The 16894-nt window shown below is 37.4% G+C and overlaps 1 protein-coding gene across 1 annotated transcript in view; it reads left to right on the top strand.

Annotated features, from left to right (window-relative positions):
- KLHL20 (kelch like family member 20) overlaps nucleotides 1-16894 on the top strand; it is an 80207-nt gene that overhangs the window by 28476 nt on the left and 34837 nt on the right. Inside the window, exons 4-6 of the mRNA XM_082832788.1 lie at nucleotides 11850-12008; nucleotides 12759-12853; nucleotides 15148-15263. Coding sequence (XP_082688914.1) covers nucleotides 11850-12008; nucleotides 12759-12853; nucleotides 15148-15263 — 370 coding nt within the window. The remainder of the gene's footprint in view (nucleotides 1-11849; nucleotides 12009-12758; nucleotides 12854-15147; nucleotides 15264-16894) is intronic.

The following is a 16894-nucleotide window of genomic DNA, read 5'->3' as shown; positions in this document are numbered from 1 at the left end:
CTGTGGTCTTGAAAAGCTGTTTTTGTACACAGGGAACATCCCTGTGTAGCCTGCATGAATCTAATATTTTTGATGTGAGGGCTGTTTTTGATATGGATGCCTACCATGTCTTTCCTCAGGGAGTGCTCGTTGTTATGCCCTTGATTGGGGGTGTGATTGGTGTTGTGGTGACCAGAGCCTGCGCTGGATGTCACATCCCTGTTGGCGGCAGGGTCGGCTCCCCAATTGTTGGAGTAGAAGCCCCTAGAATCGGTTCTAAGCTGTGGTGTGAGATAAGCTGGACTGGAGCACTGTCACTGGGAAAGGAGCTACTGAGTATTCCTCTGCAGGAGCTGTTCACCAAGACATTTACTCTTTGACATTGCCTGTCACCCCTTGTGCACATTCACAAAGTACAGTGCTGTTGGCACTGCCCTCAGCCCCACCTTAGCTGTGGGAACATGGGCAATCAAGTCCCTCAGGCGCTGTGTTCACAAAGCTGCCAGTGCAAATCCGCTGAAATTGCAACACCCAGACCTGCTGTAGTTGCACACCTTGACCCATCTGGGAGTGCTGGGAATCAGCCCATATCCCAGCCCTGCCTCCGCATGTGCACGCCCACAAAGTCCACTGCTTCTAATGCCTGACCTGCCCCAGACAAGGGAGCAACAGTAATCCACTTGCATGTCCCACAGGCACTTCGCTCACAAAACTGCCAGCTGCATAAATTCACCAGAGTCATGCCCCTGCCGGCAATTGGATCAGATTTGAGCCCCACCTGTATGTGGGCAACCCACCAATGCTTGCTGATAGCAGCAGAGTTGTGTCCGTCATGAGTACGCTGAGAATGAGGATGCTATGATGAGGCCATGCCCTTCCCTTTGTGTGCAAGTTGATAATGGAGCTCCTGTGACAGACCCGGGCTCTGTCCTGCCCACACCCCAAGTTGTGGCCCACACCACACTACATGACCTTCAGGCTGTCTCCACACAGCCAAACCAAGTCCTTTTCTCAGATCTTTCTGTTGAAGCCCAAGTTGCAGCACCCAGCCACTGTACACACCAGCAGGAGTGTGTCTTGGGCTGAGAAGTACACCAGGGTGTCCAGGACTCTCTGTGCTGGTCTTTCTCTAGCCTACCTGCCACAAGCCAGCTGCTGCACTCTCCTCTGAGCCTCTGAAGCTTCCTTTCTTTCCCAGCTGATCTCCCAGTAGGTAAAGGAGGTTCCAGGGTGAGCGAACCTTTCCCCTTTCACAGCTCCCTCCCAGGGGCACAGGTCCCATCTCAATTCCTTTTATTTATTTTCCTTTCCTCCTACGTGGTTACATGTTGATCTTTTCTTGCAGCTTTGGTTGTACGAGATCTTCTGCTGGTGTTCAGTATGTATTCTGTAATAACTGTTCCACATGTAGTGTATTTTGATTAATTTGTGGGAAGAGATGAGCTGCATGTCCTTCTATTCCACCATCTTGATCTCCCCTCCCTTTTTTTCTTGATGAGTCTGGCTAAAGGTTTATCAGTTTTGTTTATCTTTTCAAAGAACCAGATTTTAGTTTCATTGTTTTCTATTTTTTTTACTCTCTAATTCATTTATTTGTGCTCTGATTTATGATTTCTTTCCTTCTACTAACTTTGGGTTTTGTTTATTCTTCTTTCTCTAGTTCCTTTAGGTGTGAGGTTAGGTTGTTTATTTGAGATTTTTCTTGTTTCCTGAGGTAAGCTTGTATTGCTGTAAATTTCCCTCTTAGAACTGTTTATGCTGTGTCCCATAGGTTTTGGATCTTTCTGTTTTCATTTCTCTCTAGGTATATTTTAATTTCCTCTATGATTTATTTCTTCAGTGATCCATTGGTTGTTTAGTAGCATATTGTTTAGCCTCCATGTGTTTGTGTTTTTTGCAGTTTTTTTTCTTGTAATTGATTTCTAGTCTCATAGTGGTGTGGTCACAAAAGATGCATGACATGATTTCACTTTTCTTAAATTTACTGAAGCTTGTTTTGTGGCCTAGCATGTGATCTACCCTGGAAAATGTTCCATGTGCACTTGAAAAGAATGTGTTTTTTGCTGCTTTCAGATAGAATGCTCTTTATATATCAGTGAAATACATTTGGTCTAATGTGTTATTTAAGGCCTATGTTTCTTTGTTGATTTTCTATCTGGATCATCTGCCCATTGTTTTAAGTGGGGTGTTAAAGTCCCCTACTATTATTGTGTTACTGTCGATTTCTCCTTTTATGTCTGTTAATATTCAACATATATATTGGGGTGTATATATATTTACAATTGTTATATCTTCTTGGATTGATCCTTTGATCATTATATAGTGTCTGTCTTTGTCTCTTGTAACAGTCTTTATTTTAAAGTCTGTTTTGTCTGATATAAGTATTGCTACTCCATCTTTCTTTTATTTCCATTTGCATGGAATATTTTTTTCCATCCCCTCACTTTGATTCTATATGTGTCTCTTGATCTGAAGTGAGTCTCTTGTAGGCAGCACATACACAGGTCTTGTTTTTGTATCCATTCAGCCAGTCTATGTCTTTTGGTTGAGCCTTTAGCCCATTTACACTTAAGATTATTATCAGTGTGTATGTTGCAATTGCCATTTTGTTAATTGTTTTGGATTTGTTTTTGTAGGTCTTTTTTTCCCCTTTCTTATTCTTTTGTTCTCTTCTATTGTGGATTCCTTTTTCTTTTTTGTATGTATATCTGTTATAGAATTTTGGTTTGCAGTTACCATGAGGTTTTTGTATAGCAGTCTATATATAAACACGGTTGTTTTAACTTGCTGATCTCTTAATTTCATATGTATTCTAAATACCCTGAATTTGTACTATCCTCCCCTCACAGTTACTATTTTTGATGTCATATTTTACATCTAATTGTTTTGTGTATCCCTTAACTGCTTATTGTGGATACAAATGATTTTACTGCTTTGGTCTTTTTTTTTTAATAAATTTATTTATTTATTTTTGGCTGCATTGGGTCTTTGTTGCTGCGTGCAGGCTTTCTCTAGTTGCAGCCAGCAGGGACTACTCTTTGTTGAGGTGTGCAGACTTCTCATTGTGATGGCTTCTCTTGTTGGAGTGCACGGGCTCTAGGGTGCGTGGGCTTCAATAGTTGTGGCACATCAGTTCATGCGCTCTAGAGTGCAGGCTCAGTAGTTGTGGTACACAGGCTTAGTTGATCCATGGCACGTGGAATCTTCCCAGAGCAGGGGTTGAACCTGTGTCCGCTGCGTTGGCAGGTGGATTCTTAACCATTGAGCCATCAGGGAAATCCCTGCTTTTGTCTTTTAACCTCCCTACTTGCTTTGTGTTTGGATGATTTCCTACCTTTACTGTATGTTTGCCTTTACCGGTGAGTTTTTCATTTCATAATTTTCTTGTTTCTATTTGTGGCCTTTTCTTTTTCACCTAATGAAGTTCCTTTAACAACTTATTGACTGGAGACCTATTAATGCATCTTTTATTACCTGAACGTTATTGACCAGAGGCGTGTCCATATGTTTTTAGAGAGTGATATAATTAACATCACCATGCGAAGTTGTTAGAGCTTAAAATTGATCAAGGGTTCATTTTACAACTTATGATTGTTTTTATTCACATTTTGCTTTGTTAGGTTTTTGTTCCAACCTTGTGTACGTTATAAACGCAAGTTCATTACCATAAAAAATGTTTAAATGACTCATCACAAAATTTGAATGAAGAAGAACTTTTCAGTGAATTTTATGCAGATACTTTCTCCGACTGTCCAAATGACATATATGCTAGTGTGTTAGAAGATGATAGTTCCTCAGAATATAGTTCTGATTCAGACGATGTGAATATTAGACCAACAAAAAGACAAAAAAAACCTTAGTGATTGATTCTGATACAGAAAGTGAAAATGAAACTCATGGTTCTGGAAAATGCTCCTTTGCTTCTACAGAAGAGTGTATTGAAGACAACATTTCATGAAAATTAGAAGACTTTACAGGTGTGTCAGGTGTAACTGTTGAATGTAATATCCCGCAAAGTGTTAGTGAAATAACAGAACTAATTTTTGGTAACGACTTTTTCGAGTTGGTCACTTCTCAAACTTGTATCACCAACAGAATGAAAAATCATATAAAAAGTATGAGAAGGCTTTAAAATGGACTGATGTAATCAATAGTGACATGAAGAAGATTCTTGGATTAATAATTTTGATGGGACAAATAAGAAAGTCACACTGGAAAGAATATTGATCGACTGATCCCTTACGTGAAGTACATATCTTTCCAAAGATTATCATGAGAAGAAGGTTCGAACAAATGATGACATTTCTTCACTTTAATGATAAATCAGAAACTCCGCTTCCTGCAGACAGAATTTCAAAAGTTAAACCTCTCTTGGATTATTTTCTACCAAAATTTCAGTCGATCTTTATACCCAAACAAGAGCTGTCACTTGATGAGGCAATGATAAAGTGGAGAGGACGACTCAGATTCAAAACGTATAATTCCAGAAAACTTACAAAATATGGAGTTTTGCTCAGGATGGTTAGCTAAAGTGAAACTGGGTATACATGCAAACTTGAAATTTAAACAGGTGAAGGAAAGAAACTGCAAGAAACAAAATTATCAGTCATACAACTTTATCTTGGTTCATGGCACCATATTTACCAAGACAATTATTACAACAGTGTGTCTACATCTGAAATATTGTTGAAAAATAAAACCAGAGTTTGTGGGACTATAAGAGAGAATCATGGTCTACCAAACCAATTAAAGGAGAAATTTTAAGAAGTCTACAGAGGGGAGAAATGACATTCTTATGGAAGGGAGAAGTGATTCTTCTTACATGGAAAGACAAGAGGCTAGTCCGCATGGTGACAGCTATTCATGAAGACTCCACAGCATCTCCAGGAAAGGAAGACAGGAGGACTGGCCATCAGATAACTAAGCCCACTTGTATACTAGAGTATAATAAATATATGAAAGGAGTTGATTGATCTGATCTATATCTGGCAAACTTCAGTATCCTCTGGAAAACTCAAAAACGGTATAAGAAAGTGGGTTTCTATTTGAGTAATTACAGTTTATTCAATGCGTTTAAAGTTTATTGTAGCCTTAATGCACAGAATAAAATGACTTACAAGCAATTTTTGTCAGCAGTAGCTAGAGAATGGGTAACTGAGCATTCTGATGAATGTAGTGGTAGTCCCACACCTGGTCCTTCTTGTGGCATTTCTAAAAGAGCCGCCTGCAAAGATCCACCTTGTCGACTACCAGGTAAAATAAAAGAACATATTCTAGAGATAATAATACCAACAGGACTAAAAAATAAATAAAAATGCCACCAGAAAGTGTAAGTCTGCTCTTCCAGGGGAAAGCACAGTGAAACACAGTATATTTGTAATAGATGTTCTTTTCCCCTGCACAGAGGTTCCTGCTATATTGCCCATCACACTCTAATGAAATATTAGAATGCTTTAGTAAGATATGTACAAAGTTTCAAATAAGTACATTAAGTGCAAAAAAAGTTGATATTTACTCAAATGCAGGTGTTTCAATATTCACTTATATAGCAAATCACTGGCCACAGGTGTTAGTTTCTGCAAAAATCCCCCGGTCAATAATGTGTCAACATTTGTTACAAAGCTAATTTGGTGGTGCTGAACTCTTAGATTTTGCTTGTCTTTAAAGCTTTTGATTTCTCCATCAAATCTGAATGAAAGCCTTGCTGGTGGAGTATTGTTGGTTGTAGGTTTTTCCTTTTCATCACTTGAAATATATTGTGCCACTCCCTTCTGGCCAGCAGAGTTTCTGCCGAAAAATCAGCTGATAGCCTTATGGGAGTTCCCTTGTATGTTATTTGTTGCTTTTCCCTTGTTGCTTTTAATATTCTCTCTTTATCTTTAATTTTCGTCACTTTGATTACAGTCTATCTTGGTGTGTTCCTCTTTGGGTTTATCCTGTGTGGGACTCTCAGAGCTTACTGAATTTGGGTGATGGTTTCCTTTCCCAGGTTAGGGAAGTTTTCAGCTAGCATGTCTTCAAATATATTCTCAGGCCCTTTCTTTCTCTCTCCTTCTTCAGGGACCTCTATAATGCAAATATTATTGCACTTGATGTTGTTCCAGAGATTTCTTAAATTGTCCTCATTTCTTTTCATTCTTTGTTCTTTTTTCTGTTCAACAGCAGTGATTTCCACTACTCTATCTTCCAGCTCACTGATCCACTCCTTTGTATCATTTAGTCTGCTACTGATTCCTTCTAGAGTGTTTTTCATTTCATTTATTGTATTCTTCATCTCTGTTTTGTTCTTCTTTATATTTTTCTTTATATTTTCAGTCTTAACCACTGGAGCACCAGGGAAGTCTCATAAGTAAAGTTGTCTTTTGTTTTTTTTAAAAAAACTTCTGACTTCTCATTCTGTGCATCCATTCTTCTCCTGCATTCTTTGATCTTTATGATCATTACTCTGAACTCTTTCTCAGGTAGATTGCTTTTCCCCACTTCACTTAGTTCTTCTGGGGTTTTATCTTGTTCTTCCATCTGCAATATATTCTTCGGCCACCTCATTTTGTCTAAGTTGGTATTTTATTTTTATGTATGTGGTGTGTTAGTTACATTTCTCAACCTTGAAGAAGTGCCCTACTCTAGGAGACGTCCTTTGCATCCCAGCAGTACACTCCCCTCTTGTCACCCAAGCTGTATGCTCTAGGGGTTCCCTGTAAGAGGGCTATGTGGGTCCTTCTGTTGTGGAGGGCTGACTATGTGTGTGGACTGTTAGGCTTGGTTGGCCCCTAGTCCAGTTGGTTGCCAAGCTCTGCCTTGTGTTGATGCTGCTGGCTGCTGTTTAGTAGGGCATGGTCACAAGGCAGATGATTGCAGAACCTAGGGGGCCCCAGGGTTATGGTTCACTGGTGGGTGGAGTCAGGGTCCCAAAGACCCTGGGGCCATTGCCCACCCAGTGGTGGGTAAAGCCAGATTCTGGGGCTAGTGCCAGACTACTAGAAGACAGAGCTGGCTCCTGGAGTCTGCTGCAGGGCCCAGGGATCCCCGAGCTCATTTCAGATTATTGGGGAATATGGGGGCATTTCCTGACACAGTTGGGTATGGGGTCCACAGTGTCCCAAACCTTGCATTGGCCTGCTAGTGGGCAGGGCCAGGTCCCACCTGATTCCAGGGTATGGTCTGGCCTGCTGTTGGTGTACTCGATCTACAGGCTACAGGATCATAGTTTTCTTGCTTCTGGTGTCTGCCTCCTGATGGGTGAGGCTGGTCTAGAGGCTAGTGCAGCCTTGTTGGTGGGAAGGGCTGGTGCCTGCCCCGTGGTGGGTGGAGCTGGGCCTTGGCCCTCTGGTGGGCAGAGCTGTGTCTAGGGGCGTGTTTAGAGAGAGCCATGGGCTCAGGAAGTCTTTAGGCAGCTGATGGATAGGGCTGTGTCCCTGCCCACTTAGTTGTTTGGCCCAAGGCATCCCAGCACTGGCACCTACAGGCTATTGGGTGGGGCCAGGTCTTGTTGCTAATGAGCCAAGATAGCAACTGCCAGCAGCATTGTTCACACATTTGAATGTTCCCCAGTAGGTCTGCCACCAGTGTCTATGTCCCCAGGGTGAGCCACTGTCACCCCCCCACCTCTCTAGGAGACTCTCCAAGACCAGCAGATAGGTCTGGCAGGCTATGGGATTTGATTATATCACAAGTCTGCCCCTCCTGTCAGTCTTGTTGTGGTTCCTTCTTTATATCTTTAGTTGTAGAAGATCTTTTCTAGTAGGTTCCAGTCTTTTTCATCGATGGTTCTTCTGCAGATGGTTGTGATTTTGGTGTGCTCATGAGAGGAGGTGAGCTCGGGGTCTTTCTGCTTTGCCATCTTGGCTACTCTCCCCTCTTAGCTCTTTTATATTCTTATTTTTTGTCCACATATGTTAGTCTCTTATTATTAATGGGTTTCTATCTATTACCTCTTGCATTATCTGTAGTTATATTTGTTGTCACTATGTTGCTTGATGAATATATAATCCTTTTGTATCTTACTTATAAATTGTAACTTTTAGCTTTGTAAAGTGTCCTCCTTTGTCAGATTCAATTATTTTGTTCTCTGAATTGTATTTTGTCTGATATCTGGCTTTCTGTTCCTGTTTTCTTATTGTTTTCAGTTGCTTGATGTATCTTTGCCCATCCCTTTACTTTTAGTCTTTTTGCATCATGATGTTTTAGGTATTTTTCTTGAATTGGGTTTTGCTTTATGAGCCAGTTTGAAAATCTTTTTCTTTAAATAGGCAGTTAAAACCTACTTGTATCTATTGCTATGAGTGATATGTTTGTTCTCAACTCTGTTATATTATATTTTTGTAAATAGTATCTGATTTAGTTGTTTTTACTCTATTTCTCTGTATAGTGTCTTCTTTGCTTTTCATTTTAATATCTTTTAGTATATAGGAAGGTTTGTATTTTTGTTCCAGTGGTTACTTTTGTAAACTAGAAAAAAAGAAGAGCAAATTAAACCCAAAGTAGAAGGAACAAAGTATAAAGGATGAAGCAAAAATCAATGGTACTTTGAAAAAAATTGATGAACCTCTAGTTGTACTGATAAAGAAAAAACGGAGAGAAGATACAAATTACCAGTATCAGAAATAAAAGAGAGGACATCACTTCAAATCCCTCAGACATTAAAAAGGACAATAAGGGAATATCATGAGCAATGTTTTGCCAATAAATTCAACAACATGAAATTGACAAATTGTTTGAAAAACACAAATTACAAAAACTTAAGAAACAGAAAACCAGAATAACCCTATATCTGTGAAAGAAATTTTAAACCAATGATTTAAAAACCTTCTCACAAAAAAAGACACCAGTCCCAGAAGGTGAATTCTATCGAACATTTAAGAAAGAAATAATACTAATCTTATACCAAATCTTTCAGAAAAAAGTGGTGGAGGTTGCCAAACAAGGTCAAAATCACCCTGATGTCAGAAACACAGACACTAAAATAAAACTACAGATCAATATCTCTCATGAATTTACATGAGAAAGTCCTTAATACAATATTATTAAATTGATTCCAACAAAATATAAAAAGAGGAATACACCATAACTAAATGGAGTTTATACTTCATTAAAATTAATTGAGTCAGTATTTTATAGTCACACTTAATTTCTCATTCAGAGTAACTCCTTCACACAACTTCTTTAACAGATTTGACTCTTAACTTCATTCCACTATTTTTAAATATCAAATCCATTCTCCAAGAAATAAAGATTTGCCATCATTTAGGATTTCCAAAATAATTTGCCAAAGTCATTGGACCCCAGATTAAGAAACCCCTGCAGTTCTAACCCTGCCTCCAAAGTCAACTGATATATTGAAATCCCAGTGAGGAAACCTTACCCTTGATCATGGACTAGAATGGTTCTGTGTAGATGCAAAGAAAGTTACCATTTGGGGCTGAAAACTTGTGATTCATTTAAGTTATTTTCGAACTTAAATCTGTATTTAATTTCCTTCTATTTTATTAGGCATAACTTAATTCATACAGTGTTACGCTTGCTCATAAACATAAATTTAAATTTTTTCTTTCAACTCAACATCACTGAATTCACCATTCATTTCTGTTACAACCCTAGAATACTTTCCTTATTCATTCTTATTGTTTTCAGCTTTATTCATTCTTCAGATTGTATCTACATTTATCTGAAGAAACTAAAAGTAAGCGCATTACCATAATAGTGTGGGACTTAAAATCAGATCTCCTGCAAACTCTTATTTTAAAAGCGGGTATTTTAAAGCATTATTTTCTTAACCTGGTTGTTTGGTTCAAGGATAGACTTCAGTGCTAGATTTGCCCTAATGATAGATCATTAATATCTTTTTCTTGCTGATGGAAAAAAGAGAAGTGACGTTTTAATCAGACTTTGTTCATCAAAAATATTATTTTTACTCTTTGCTCTTAGTGCCAAAAAACATTTTCTCACACAGATGTTTGTGTCTTCTTGCCATCTTGTTGTTCCTTGATATTTATATATTTGTTTTATAATCACTAAATTGGGGGAAAAATTTATACTCTGACAAGATCCTAAAAGAATGTTAACGTACTTCACAAAGATATACAATACCACTTGTCTTAAGTAAAGAAATCAGAGTAAAAAGAAAATAAGAGGAAAGAAAGATACAACTATGGCTAAAATGTTGTATGCCGTGAAGGCCAGCATACTTCATTTGGAGCTAGGCCCCAAATCTGGCTCTTGACTTTATAGCCCCCAACATAAGGCTGTCACATAAAATACAGGATGGCCAGTTGAATTTGTTTCAGATGAACAACAAATAGTTTTTAGTATAAATATGCCCTGTACTCTTATTTGCTAAATCCAACAACCCTGCCACATAGAGTACAATGCAGGCATTCTAACTAAGTGACCTGGCTAAGAAACCTCACCTAAAATTTAAAGGTTTCCTATTTCATTCCTGAACCCCGGAAAGTCTCTCACTCAGATGATATGAAGACTTGTGCCATAAAACTCAAAGTACTCATTAGTGTTTTCTACTATAAGTACAGATGACTTTATAGCCCTTAACTTTTATTTTGAGATTTGCATTTTTTCTAATGTACTTGGGGGAAAATTCTTAATCACATATTCAAATTGTTATGGCTTATCTTGTTTCCTGCTAAATATTCTGACTTTTTATGAGCATGAAAATAACCCTGTCCCGAGAGAATACATCATCTGCATCAGAGGTTGCATGGTGGGAATTTGAGCTCTTAAACCATATCCTTCCTACACTAACAGACATCACATGTAGCATACTCTTCTGAAGGGGAGAACAAACCACATGGAGTATAGCAGTGACCATTTCCCTTCTCTGCATTGCACCTTGTCCCTTTTACTCTACATACCGATGACAAGCTTTACAAGATTTTGGGATTTGTGGCTGGACTGCACAGCAATGTTGCCATTTCATCTGCATTCTGACAATGCCCTAAAGCCTTGGGTACAGATAAATAATTGGTGTGTTTGTAGTTTCATATATATATATATATATGAGAATATGAACATATCAGAGTGGTTTGGTCCTCAGAGGGGTTTTCCTGGGTCTAATGCTCTCATCGTTATGTTCATTCTTGCTTGTAGAAATGCTGACATGCTCATTCTTTTTTCAAACTGGCCCCTTGGGTGTTTCTGCCCCAGACATTGCCCTTTCAGCAACTAACCTTCCTCTGAAAGCTTTCCCTGATTTTTTTATATGCCTCTTATATTTCTGGGAGTTCTAATTTGGTATAGTTAGTTTAGTTTATTTTGAATATAAATTTTTATCTTCATACTTCATTTTGGAAAAAAAGTATCATTTTTCTTAAATTGCTTAAATCACAAATTATTATTTTTCCTAAGTTTTAATTGTGCCCTCTGTATTCTATGTTCCCTTTTTAAAAATTAATAAACTTTATGTTTTTAGAGCAGTTTTAGGTTCCCAGCAAAATTGAGCAGAAAGTTCCCATGTACCCTGTGTCCACACACACATAACCTCTCCCAATATCAACATCTTGCACCAGAGAAGTACATTTGTTACAACTAATGAACCTACCTTGACATGTTATTATCACCCAAAGTCCATAATTTACATTAGGGTTCACTCCTGGTGTACATTCTATGAGTTTTGACGCATGTATAATGATATGTATCCACCACTGTAGTATCATACAGGATAGTTTCATTGTCCTAAAAATCCTCTGTGCTCCACCTATCTCTGTTTTCTTTTTAAACTTTTCTTGTTCTCTGGTACTATTTTGAACTTCAGCTCCATTGTGGAATAGAGTTTTGCCCTACAACCCTGAAGAAAAATATTAAAACAATCAAATCTGATCACAGAGTTCTTTTTTTTTTTCTTACTGAACTTCAAACAGGTGATGGAAAGTGAAGAGTTCATGTTGCTTCCAGCCAATCAACTCATTGATATAATATCTAGTGATGAACTAAATGTTCGCAGTGAAGAACAGGTGTTCAATGCAGTGATGGCCTGGGTTAAATACAGTATTCAAGAAAGGCGTCCTCAGTTACCCCAGGTATGATGGAAATGCTTCTTTAAGTAACTGTTTTGTACTGGATGAAATAATATGTATTTGACTTGCAGAAAAGAAACAATCTTCACTAGCCTTCATATTAGACTGTAAAAAAGACCATCTCTTTCCAAATAATCAAGGAGATAAGTGTTAAGAAGCATTTTAAGTGTTTATCATTATGAACTTTTTGCTCCTTCTTCTGTTTTGCATCAACTCTAGGTTTGGGCCATAGCACAAATCAGAACTTAAATGATACAATCTGAACAAAAGAGAGCAAGGATAGCAATTATCATGCTTCCCTTCCCTATGGCTTGGAAATCCCACCACGGTTTGAAGAGTAAAGAATTAAATGGGTCATAAGTGGTCACTAAATGAAATATTTAATGTTCTTGTTATTATGATGATAGTCCTTAGCAATTTAATGGGATATTCTTCTAGATTGTTAATTACAGCCATGTGAGCTAATTATAGAAGAGCTTATAACAACATACTTCTGAAAGCATAAAGTAGCATTCTAAAGTGATATTAGTGTGCTTTCAATTTTCTGATTATTCTAATTACTGAATTGGTTGTTAGAATAAATTTAGTATTTATGCCTTCCCTCCATCTTCATTGTTTATTAGTTAGATCAATTAATTAATCCAATTAGATCTCAAAATAGTTGGAAACACAGTAGGGAGCACGGGTTATGTATTCTCTTAAATATCTTGCAGATGGGAGTTTGTGCCTTTAATAGTGTTTATTATCTCATAGGTGCTGCAGCATGTTCGTTTGCCTTTGCTTAGTCCCAAGTTTCTGGTGGGTACTGTAGGCTCTGATCCCCTCATCAAAAGTGATGAAGAATGCAGGTATGAATGACCCTGGATGGGAAAAATCAACAACGAAACATTCCTGTCCTCTCCTAATTTCCTTATTTATATTGCTTCCTAAATATTGTGTTTTTTAGTGCTAAAATCAAGGCAGTAGTTAAGTGGTTTTTCTTCTGGGCTAGGGTCAAAAGGAGATAGAAAAAGAGATGACTGAACTTACAGTATTCCATTCCATTAGTTTTTTTAAGTGTGGTATTTATTGGTGTAGAAGTGGCAATAAAGAGGTAGATTTCTAAGATTTAATGCAAGCTTGAGTTTGAAGAGGCAGTTCTCTGCTAATACATCTTTTCTTGAGATAAATAATGCTCTTGACTCCATCAAAAAAGTGTATGAGGAGCACTTTTTCATTCCATCACATATGCCTAGTTAGGGAATAGGATCAGCCTTGCTTTCTGAGATCGTGGACAGAGTTAAAGGTCTATGACACCCCTAAAGTAGCTATGGAAAGATTTCCACTAGAGCTTGATGAAGCAGTTTCATAATGTTATTTTGACTGAAAGAAACTCTAAATGCTTTTACATGACAAACAAACAGAACACCTACTTTATTGGGCTATCTCTGTACTATATACAAAATTTAATAAACTACTTTTCCACTTGACAGATTTTAAGGTTCAGTTTCAAATCTTAAACCATATGGTGTTTTTAACTGTTGTTTCCCAGCATGTTCCATATATAAAAACGAAAGAGTGAGTCAGAACTCTCTTTAAACTATACCAACCTTTGGATCTTCCTTTGTGACTAAAGAAACTTGTTCTAGAATCAGGAATCTCTAGAACAAAGATAGGACATATAGATTCATTTGCATTTCTTCTATAATCTGAAGTGTGTTCCTTTAACAGGAGATGTTAGAGGGGGTTTTAGGTGTTTACCTTTTAAACTTAAAGACAAGAGGCAATTAATTCCCCCCAAATATTTATAACAGCAGAAGGAAAACCACATGAACTATGGCTGCTGAAATCTGAAGAAACAATACAAAGGTGCCCCTCTCCCATAAAATAGAAATTGGATTGTACTGATTCCAATGCAGAAATTAAAGATACTTCTAAAGTCACTTTTAAAAGAAGCCTGTTCCTGATATCCTGACCTTATTATTTACTAGCTGTGTGACCTTATTCAAGTTACTTAAACCTCTTTCTGGTACAGTTCCTTTATCTATAAAATAGGGATAATAACAGTACCTATTCCACAGGGCTGTGGTGGAGATTAAATGAGTTAATATGTATTAAGCCCTTATTATTGTTACTATTAATTTTGTGTTGGCCACTAAGTATTAGCTCTATAATACTCTTTCTAGGAACCCTTGAACAACTTAATTAAAAACCAGTAATTAGGAGATCACAGTCTTTGTTTTTAGCTGAGGAAGCTAGAAAAAGTTCTTGGCCATCAGCTTGGGATTTTGGGGGAGTTTTGTTTGTTTTTGTTTTTAGCATAAATAAACTCAGATGAGGCCTTAGCAAAGCCATATACTGGAAGTACATTACTGGGTCATGCCTGGGACTGGTCCAGCAGGAATAAATTACTCAATGTAATATAAAGTAAATAAAGAAATGAAAATATAGTGTAATTTAGGAAACACTTTCAGAGTTGAGAAGGAACAGTGACAGATTGAATTTGCACTAGTTACACATTGAATCACTCAAAGGACTCAAGTGAAATAAGTACATAAATAGTTTGAGTTAGGATATTATATTTAACAAGTGTAATTACTAGGTTCTTATAAAGTACCTCAATAGAAAAAAAAAAAAACTGTGTTCATCCTCAGTAGACTTGTTGAGAATAAACTAGTCATACAGTACCAGATGGAAAATTAATATTAAATGACAGTAGTGTTTCTTCTTAGCAATCCAATTTTTGACCTAGTTTTGTTACTTTAATCTAGCAAATATCTAGTGTCATGGCTGATGTGCTACTTTGCCAGTATCCTGCAAAATCTAGTAAAATTCATTAGAAAGCAGTAACTATGCAGGCTGATAATTAACTTGTAATTTTTAGTTTCTCATAAGTTACTGTTACCATCAAGCATGTTGAGTTTTAGGCTAAATTTGCGGTAAGATATGAAGTCATGATGGAAATACCAATCAATTCACAGCTCACAGTGTGACTGGCATCATTGCTCTCATGTTTGTTACCTTTTTAATGTTGGCTGGCATTCATGATTTGGTTTGATTTATGCTTGCTCCCCTTTGCCATCTTACATATTCCTTAACCATATTGGGATTTGACTAACAATATTATTTAGACATTTGGAATAACGGCAGAATTTTTCCACAGAGACTTGGTAGATGAGGCTAAAAACTATCTTCTATTGCCTCAAGAACGACCACTAATGCAAGGACCAAGGACAAGACCACGGAAACCTATTCGATGTGGAGAAGTACTCTTTGCAGGTTTGGATCTTAATACACTGTGACTAAACCGAATATTTTCCCACTTGAGAGACTGTCATTTGAGTATCCTTTGGTCGGTTGTGATATCTGTAAGAAATGCATAATAATTTATGATGTGGACTTCCCTGGTGGTCCAGTGGTCAAGACTCTGTGCTTCCACTGCCTGGGGCACAGGTTCAGTCCCTCGTTGGGGAATTAAGAACCAGGATGCTGTGCAGCACATAGCCAAAAAAATAAAATATATTTTTTTAATTGTAAAAAAAAAAATGTTCACACCTTTTAAAAACAAACAAAAAATAACTTATGATGTGTCTTGACTCTTAACTCATGATCCAACACTGGTGCTCTCCCAAAGAGTGCTGCATTTTTATATAAATCTAAAAATGTCATGCAGTGGATGTTTTGTTATAATAAATCATATGCATGAATTTTATATTCCAGTGTGCCAGTCACCTCATAATTACATGGAACTGTCAAGAAACATTACCTTACTTTAAACAGTTACACTGTTTCCTAGCTCTCCTGAGCTAGACTGAGCCCAAGACATCCTGCTGTATCATTCTGCTCCCACTGTCTGCCCCTAAATATCTGAGAACTTTCAATCTTAGATATTTCACTTCTGTGCACATAAATTCAGCTCTCTTAGTCACTTGAATAACAACTTTCTCACTGTTTGGTAAAACTTCTCACTAGTTCTGTCTTAGTCCGTTCAGACTGCTATAACAGAAAACCATATACTGGGTGGCTTATAAACAACAGAAATTTATTTCTTATAGTTCTGGAGGCTGGCAAGTACAAGATCAAGGTGCCGGCAGATTTTGGTGTCTGGTGAGGGCCCACTTTGTCCTTCTTCATAGACTCCGTCTTTTCATCTTTTGCTATGTCCTCATGTGGAGGAAGGGGCATGGGATCTCTCTGAAGTCTCTTTTATAAGAGTACTAATTCCATTCATGAGGGCAGAGCACCTCCCTAAGGCCTCACCTCCTGATACCATTACATTGAGGAATAGATTTCAATATATGAATTTCAGAGGGACACATTCAGTCTATACCAAGTTCTTTCTCTTCAAAATGTTTTTCAAATCCTGATTCATGGAACTAGCTGGAACCTATTGTATTCTTTGTATTTATGCTCCCACATTTCAGTAATTCCATGGCTATTAAGTGTAGGCTTCCTCGGATTCTGTTTGATATGTTAAGTGTTCTATTCCTTTTCATCAGGGAATTCTATGTAATCACTGGGGCATAGTATCCTTTCCCTTCAGCCTAACCACTTGCCTATCTTTTTCCCTTCAATTTTATTTTCTCTTGGCATGTGGGAATGTATTTTCCCTTACATTTTTAGAAGAAAAATTTGATAATTTATGTTTGAGATCTCCTTTTTAAATTTTTTCATCTAAATTTCTTCACATAGAGGACTGTAGCATTTCTTCAAGAAGAAAATTGATGCCACATTTTCTTTTTCTGTCTAATCCTCATCAGGCTTTTTCCTTCTCTTTTGAAAGATTCCTTCATTCCTGTTTTAGATTTCAAACTTGATTATTAATTCATCATGTACTGAATTCTCCCATACTCTCAGTATCCTATGTCTCTTGTTTATTGTTATTAATAGATTTATTTCTATTATTATTC

Source organism: Leucopleurus acutus (assembly GCF_964270905.1).
Source record: "Leucopleurus acutus genome assembly, chromosome: 2".
Lineage (NCBI taxonomy): Eukaryota > Metazoa > Chordata > Mammalia > Artiodactyla > Delphinidae > Leucopleurus > Leucopleurus acutus.
Note: the sequence above shows the minus strand (reverse complement) of the source record. Positions and strands in the feature narration are given on the sequence as shown.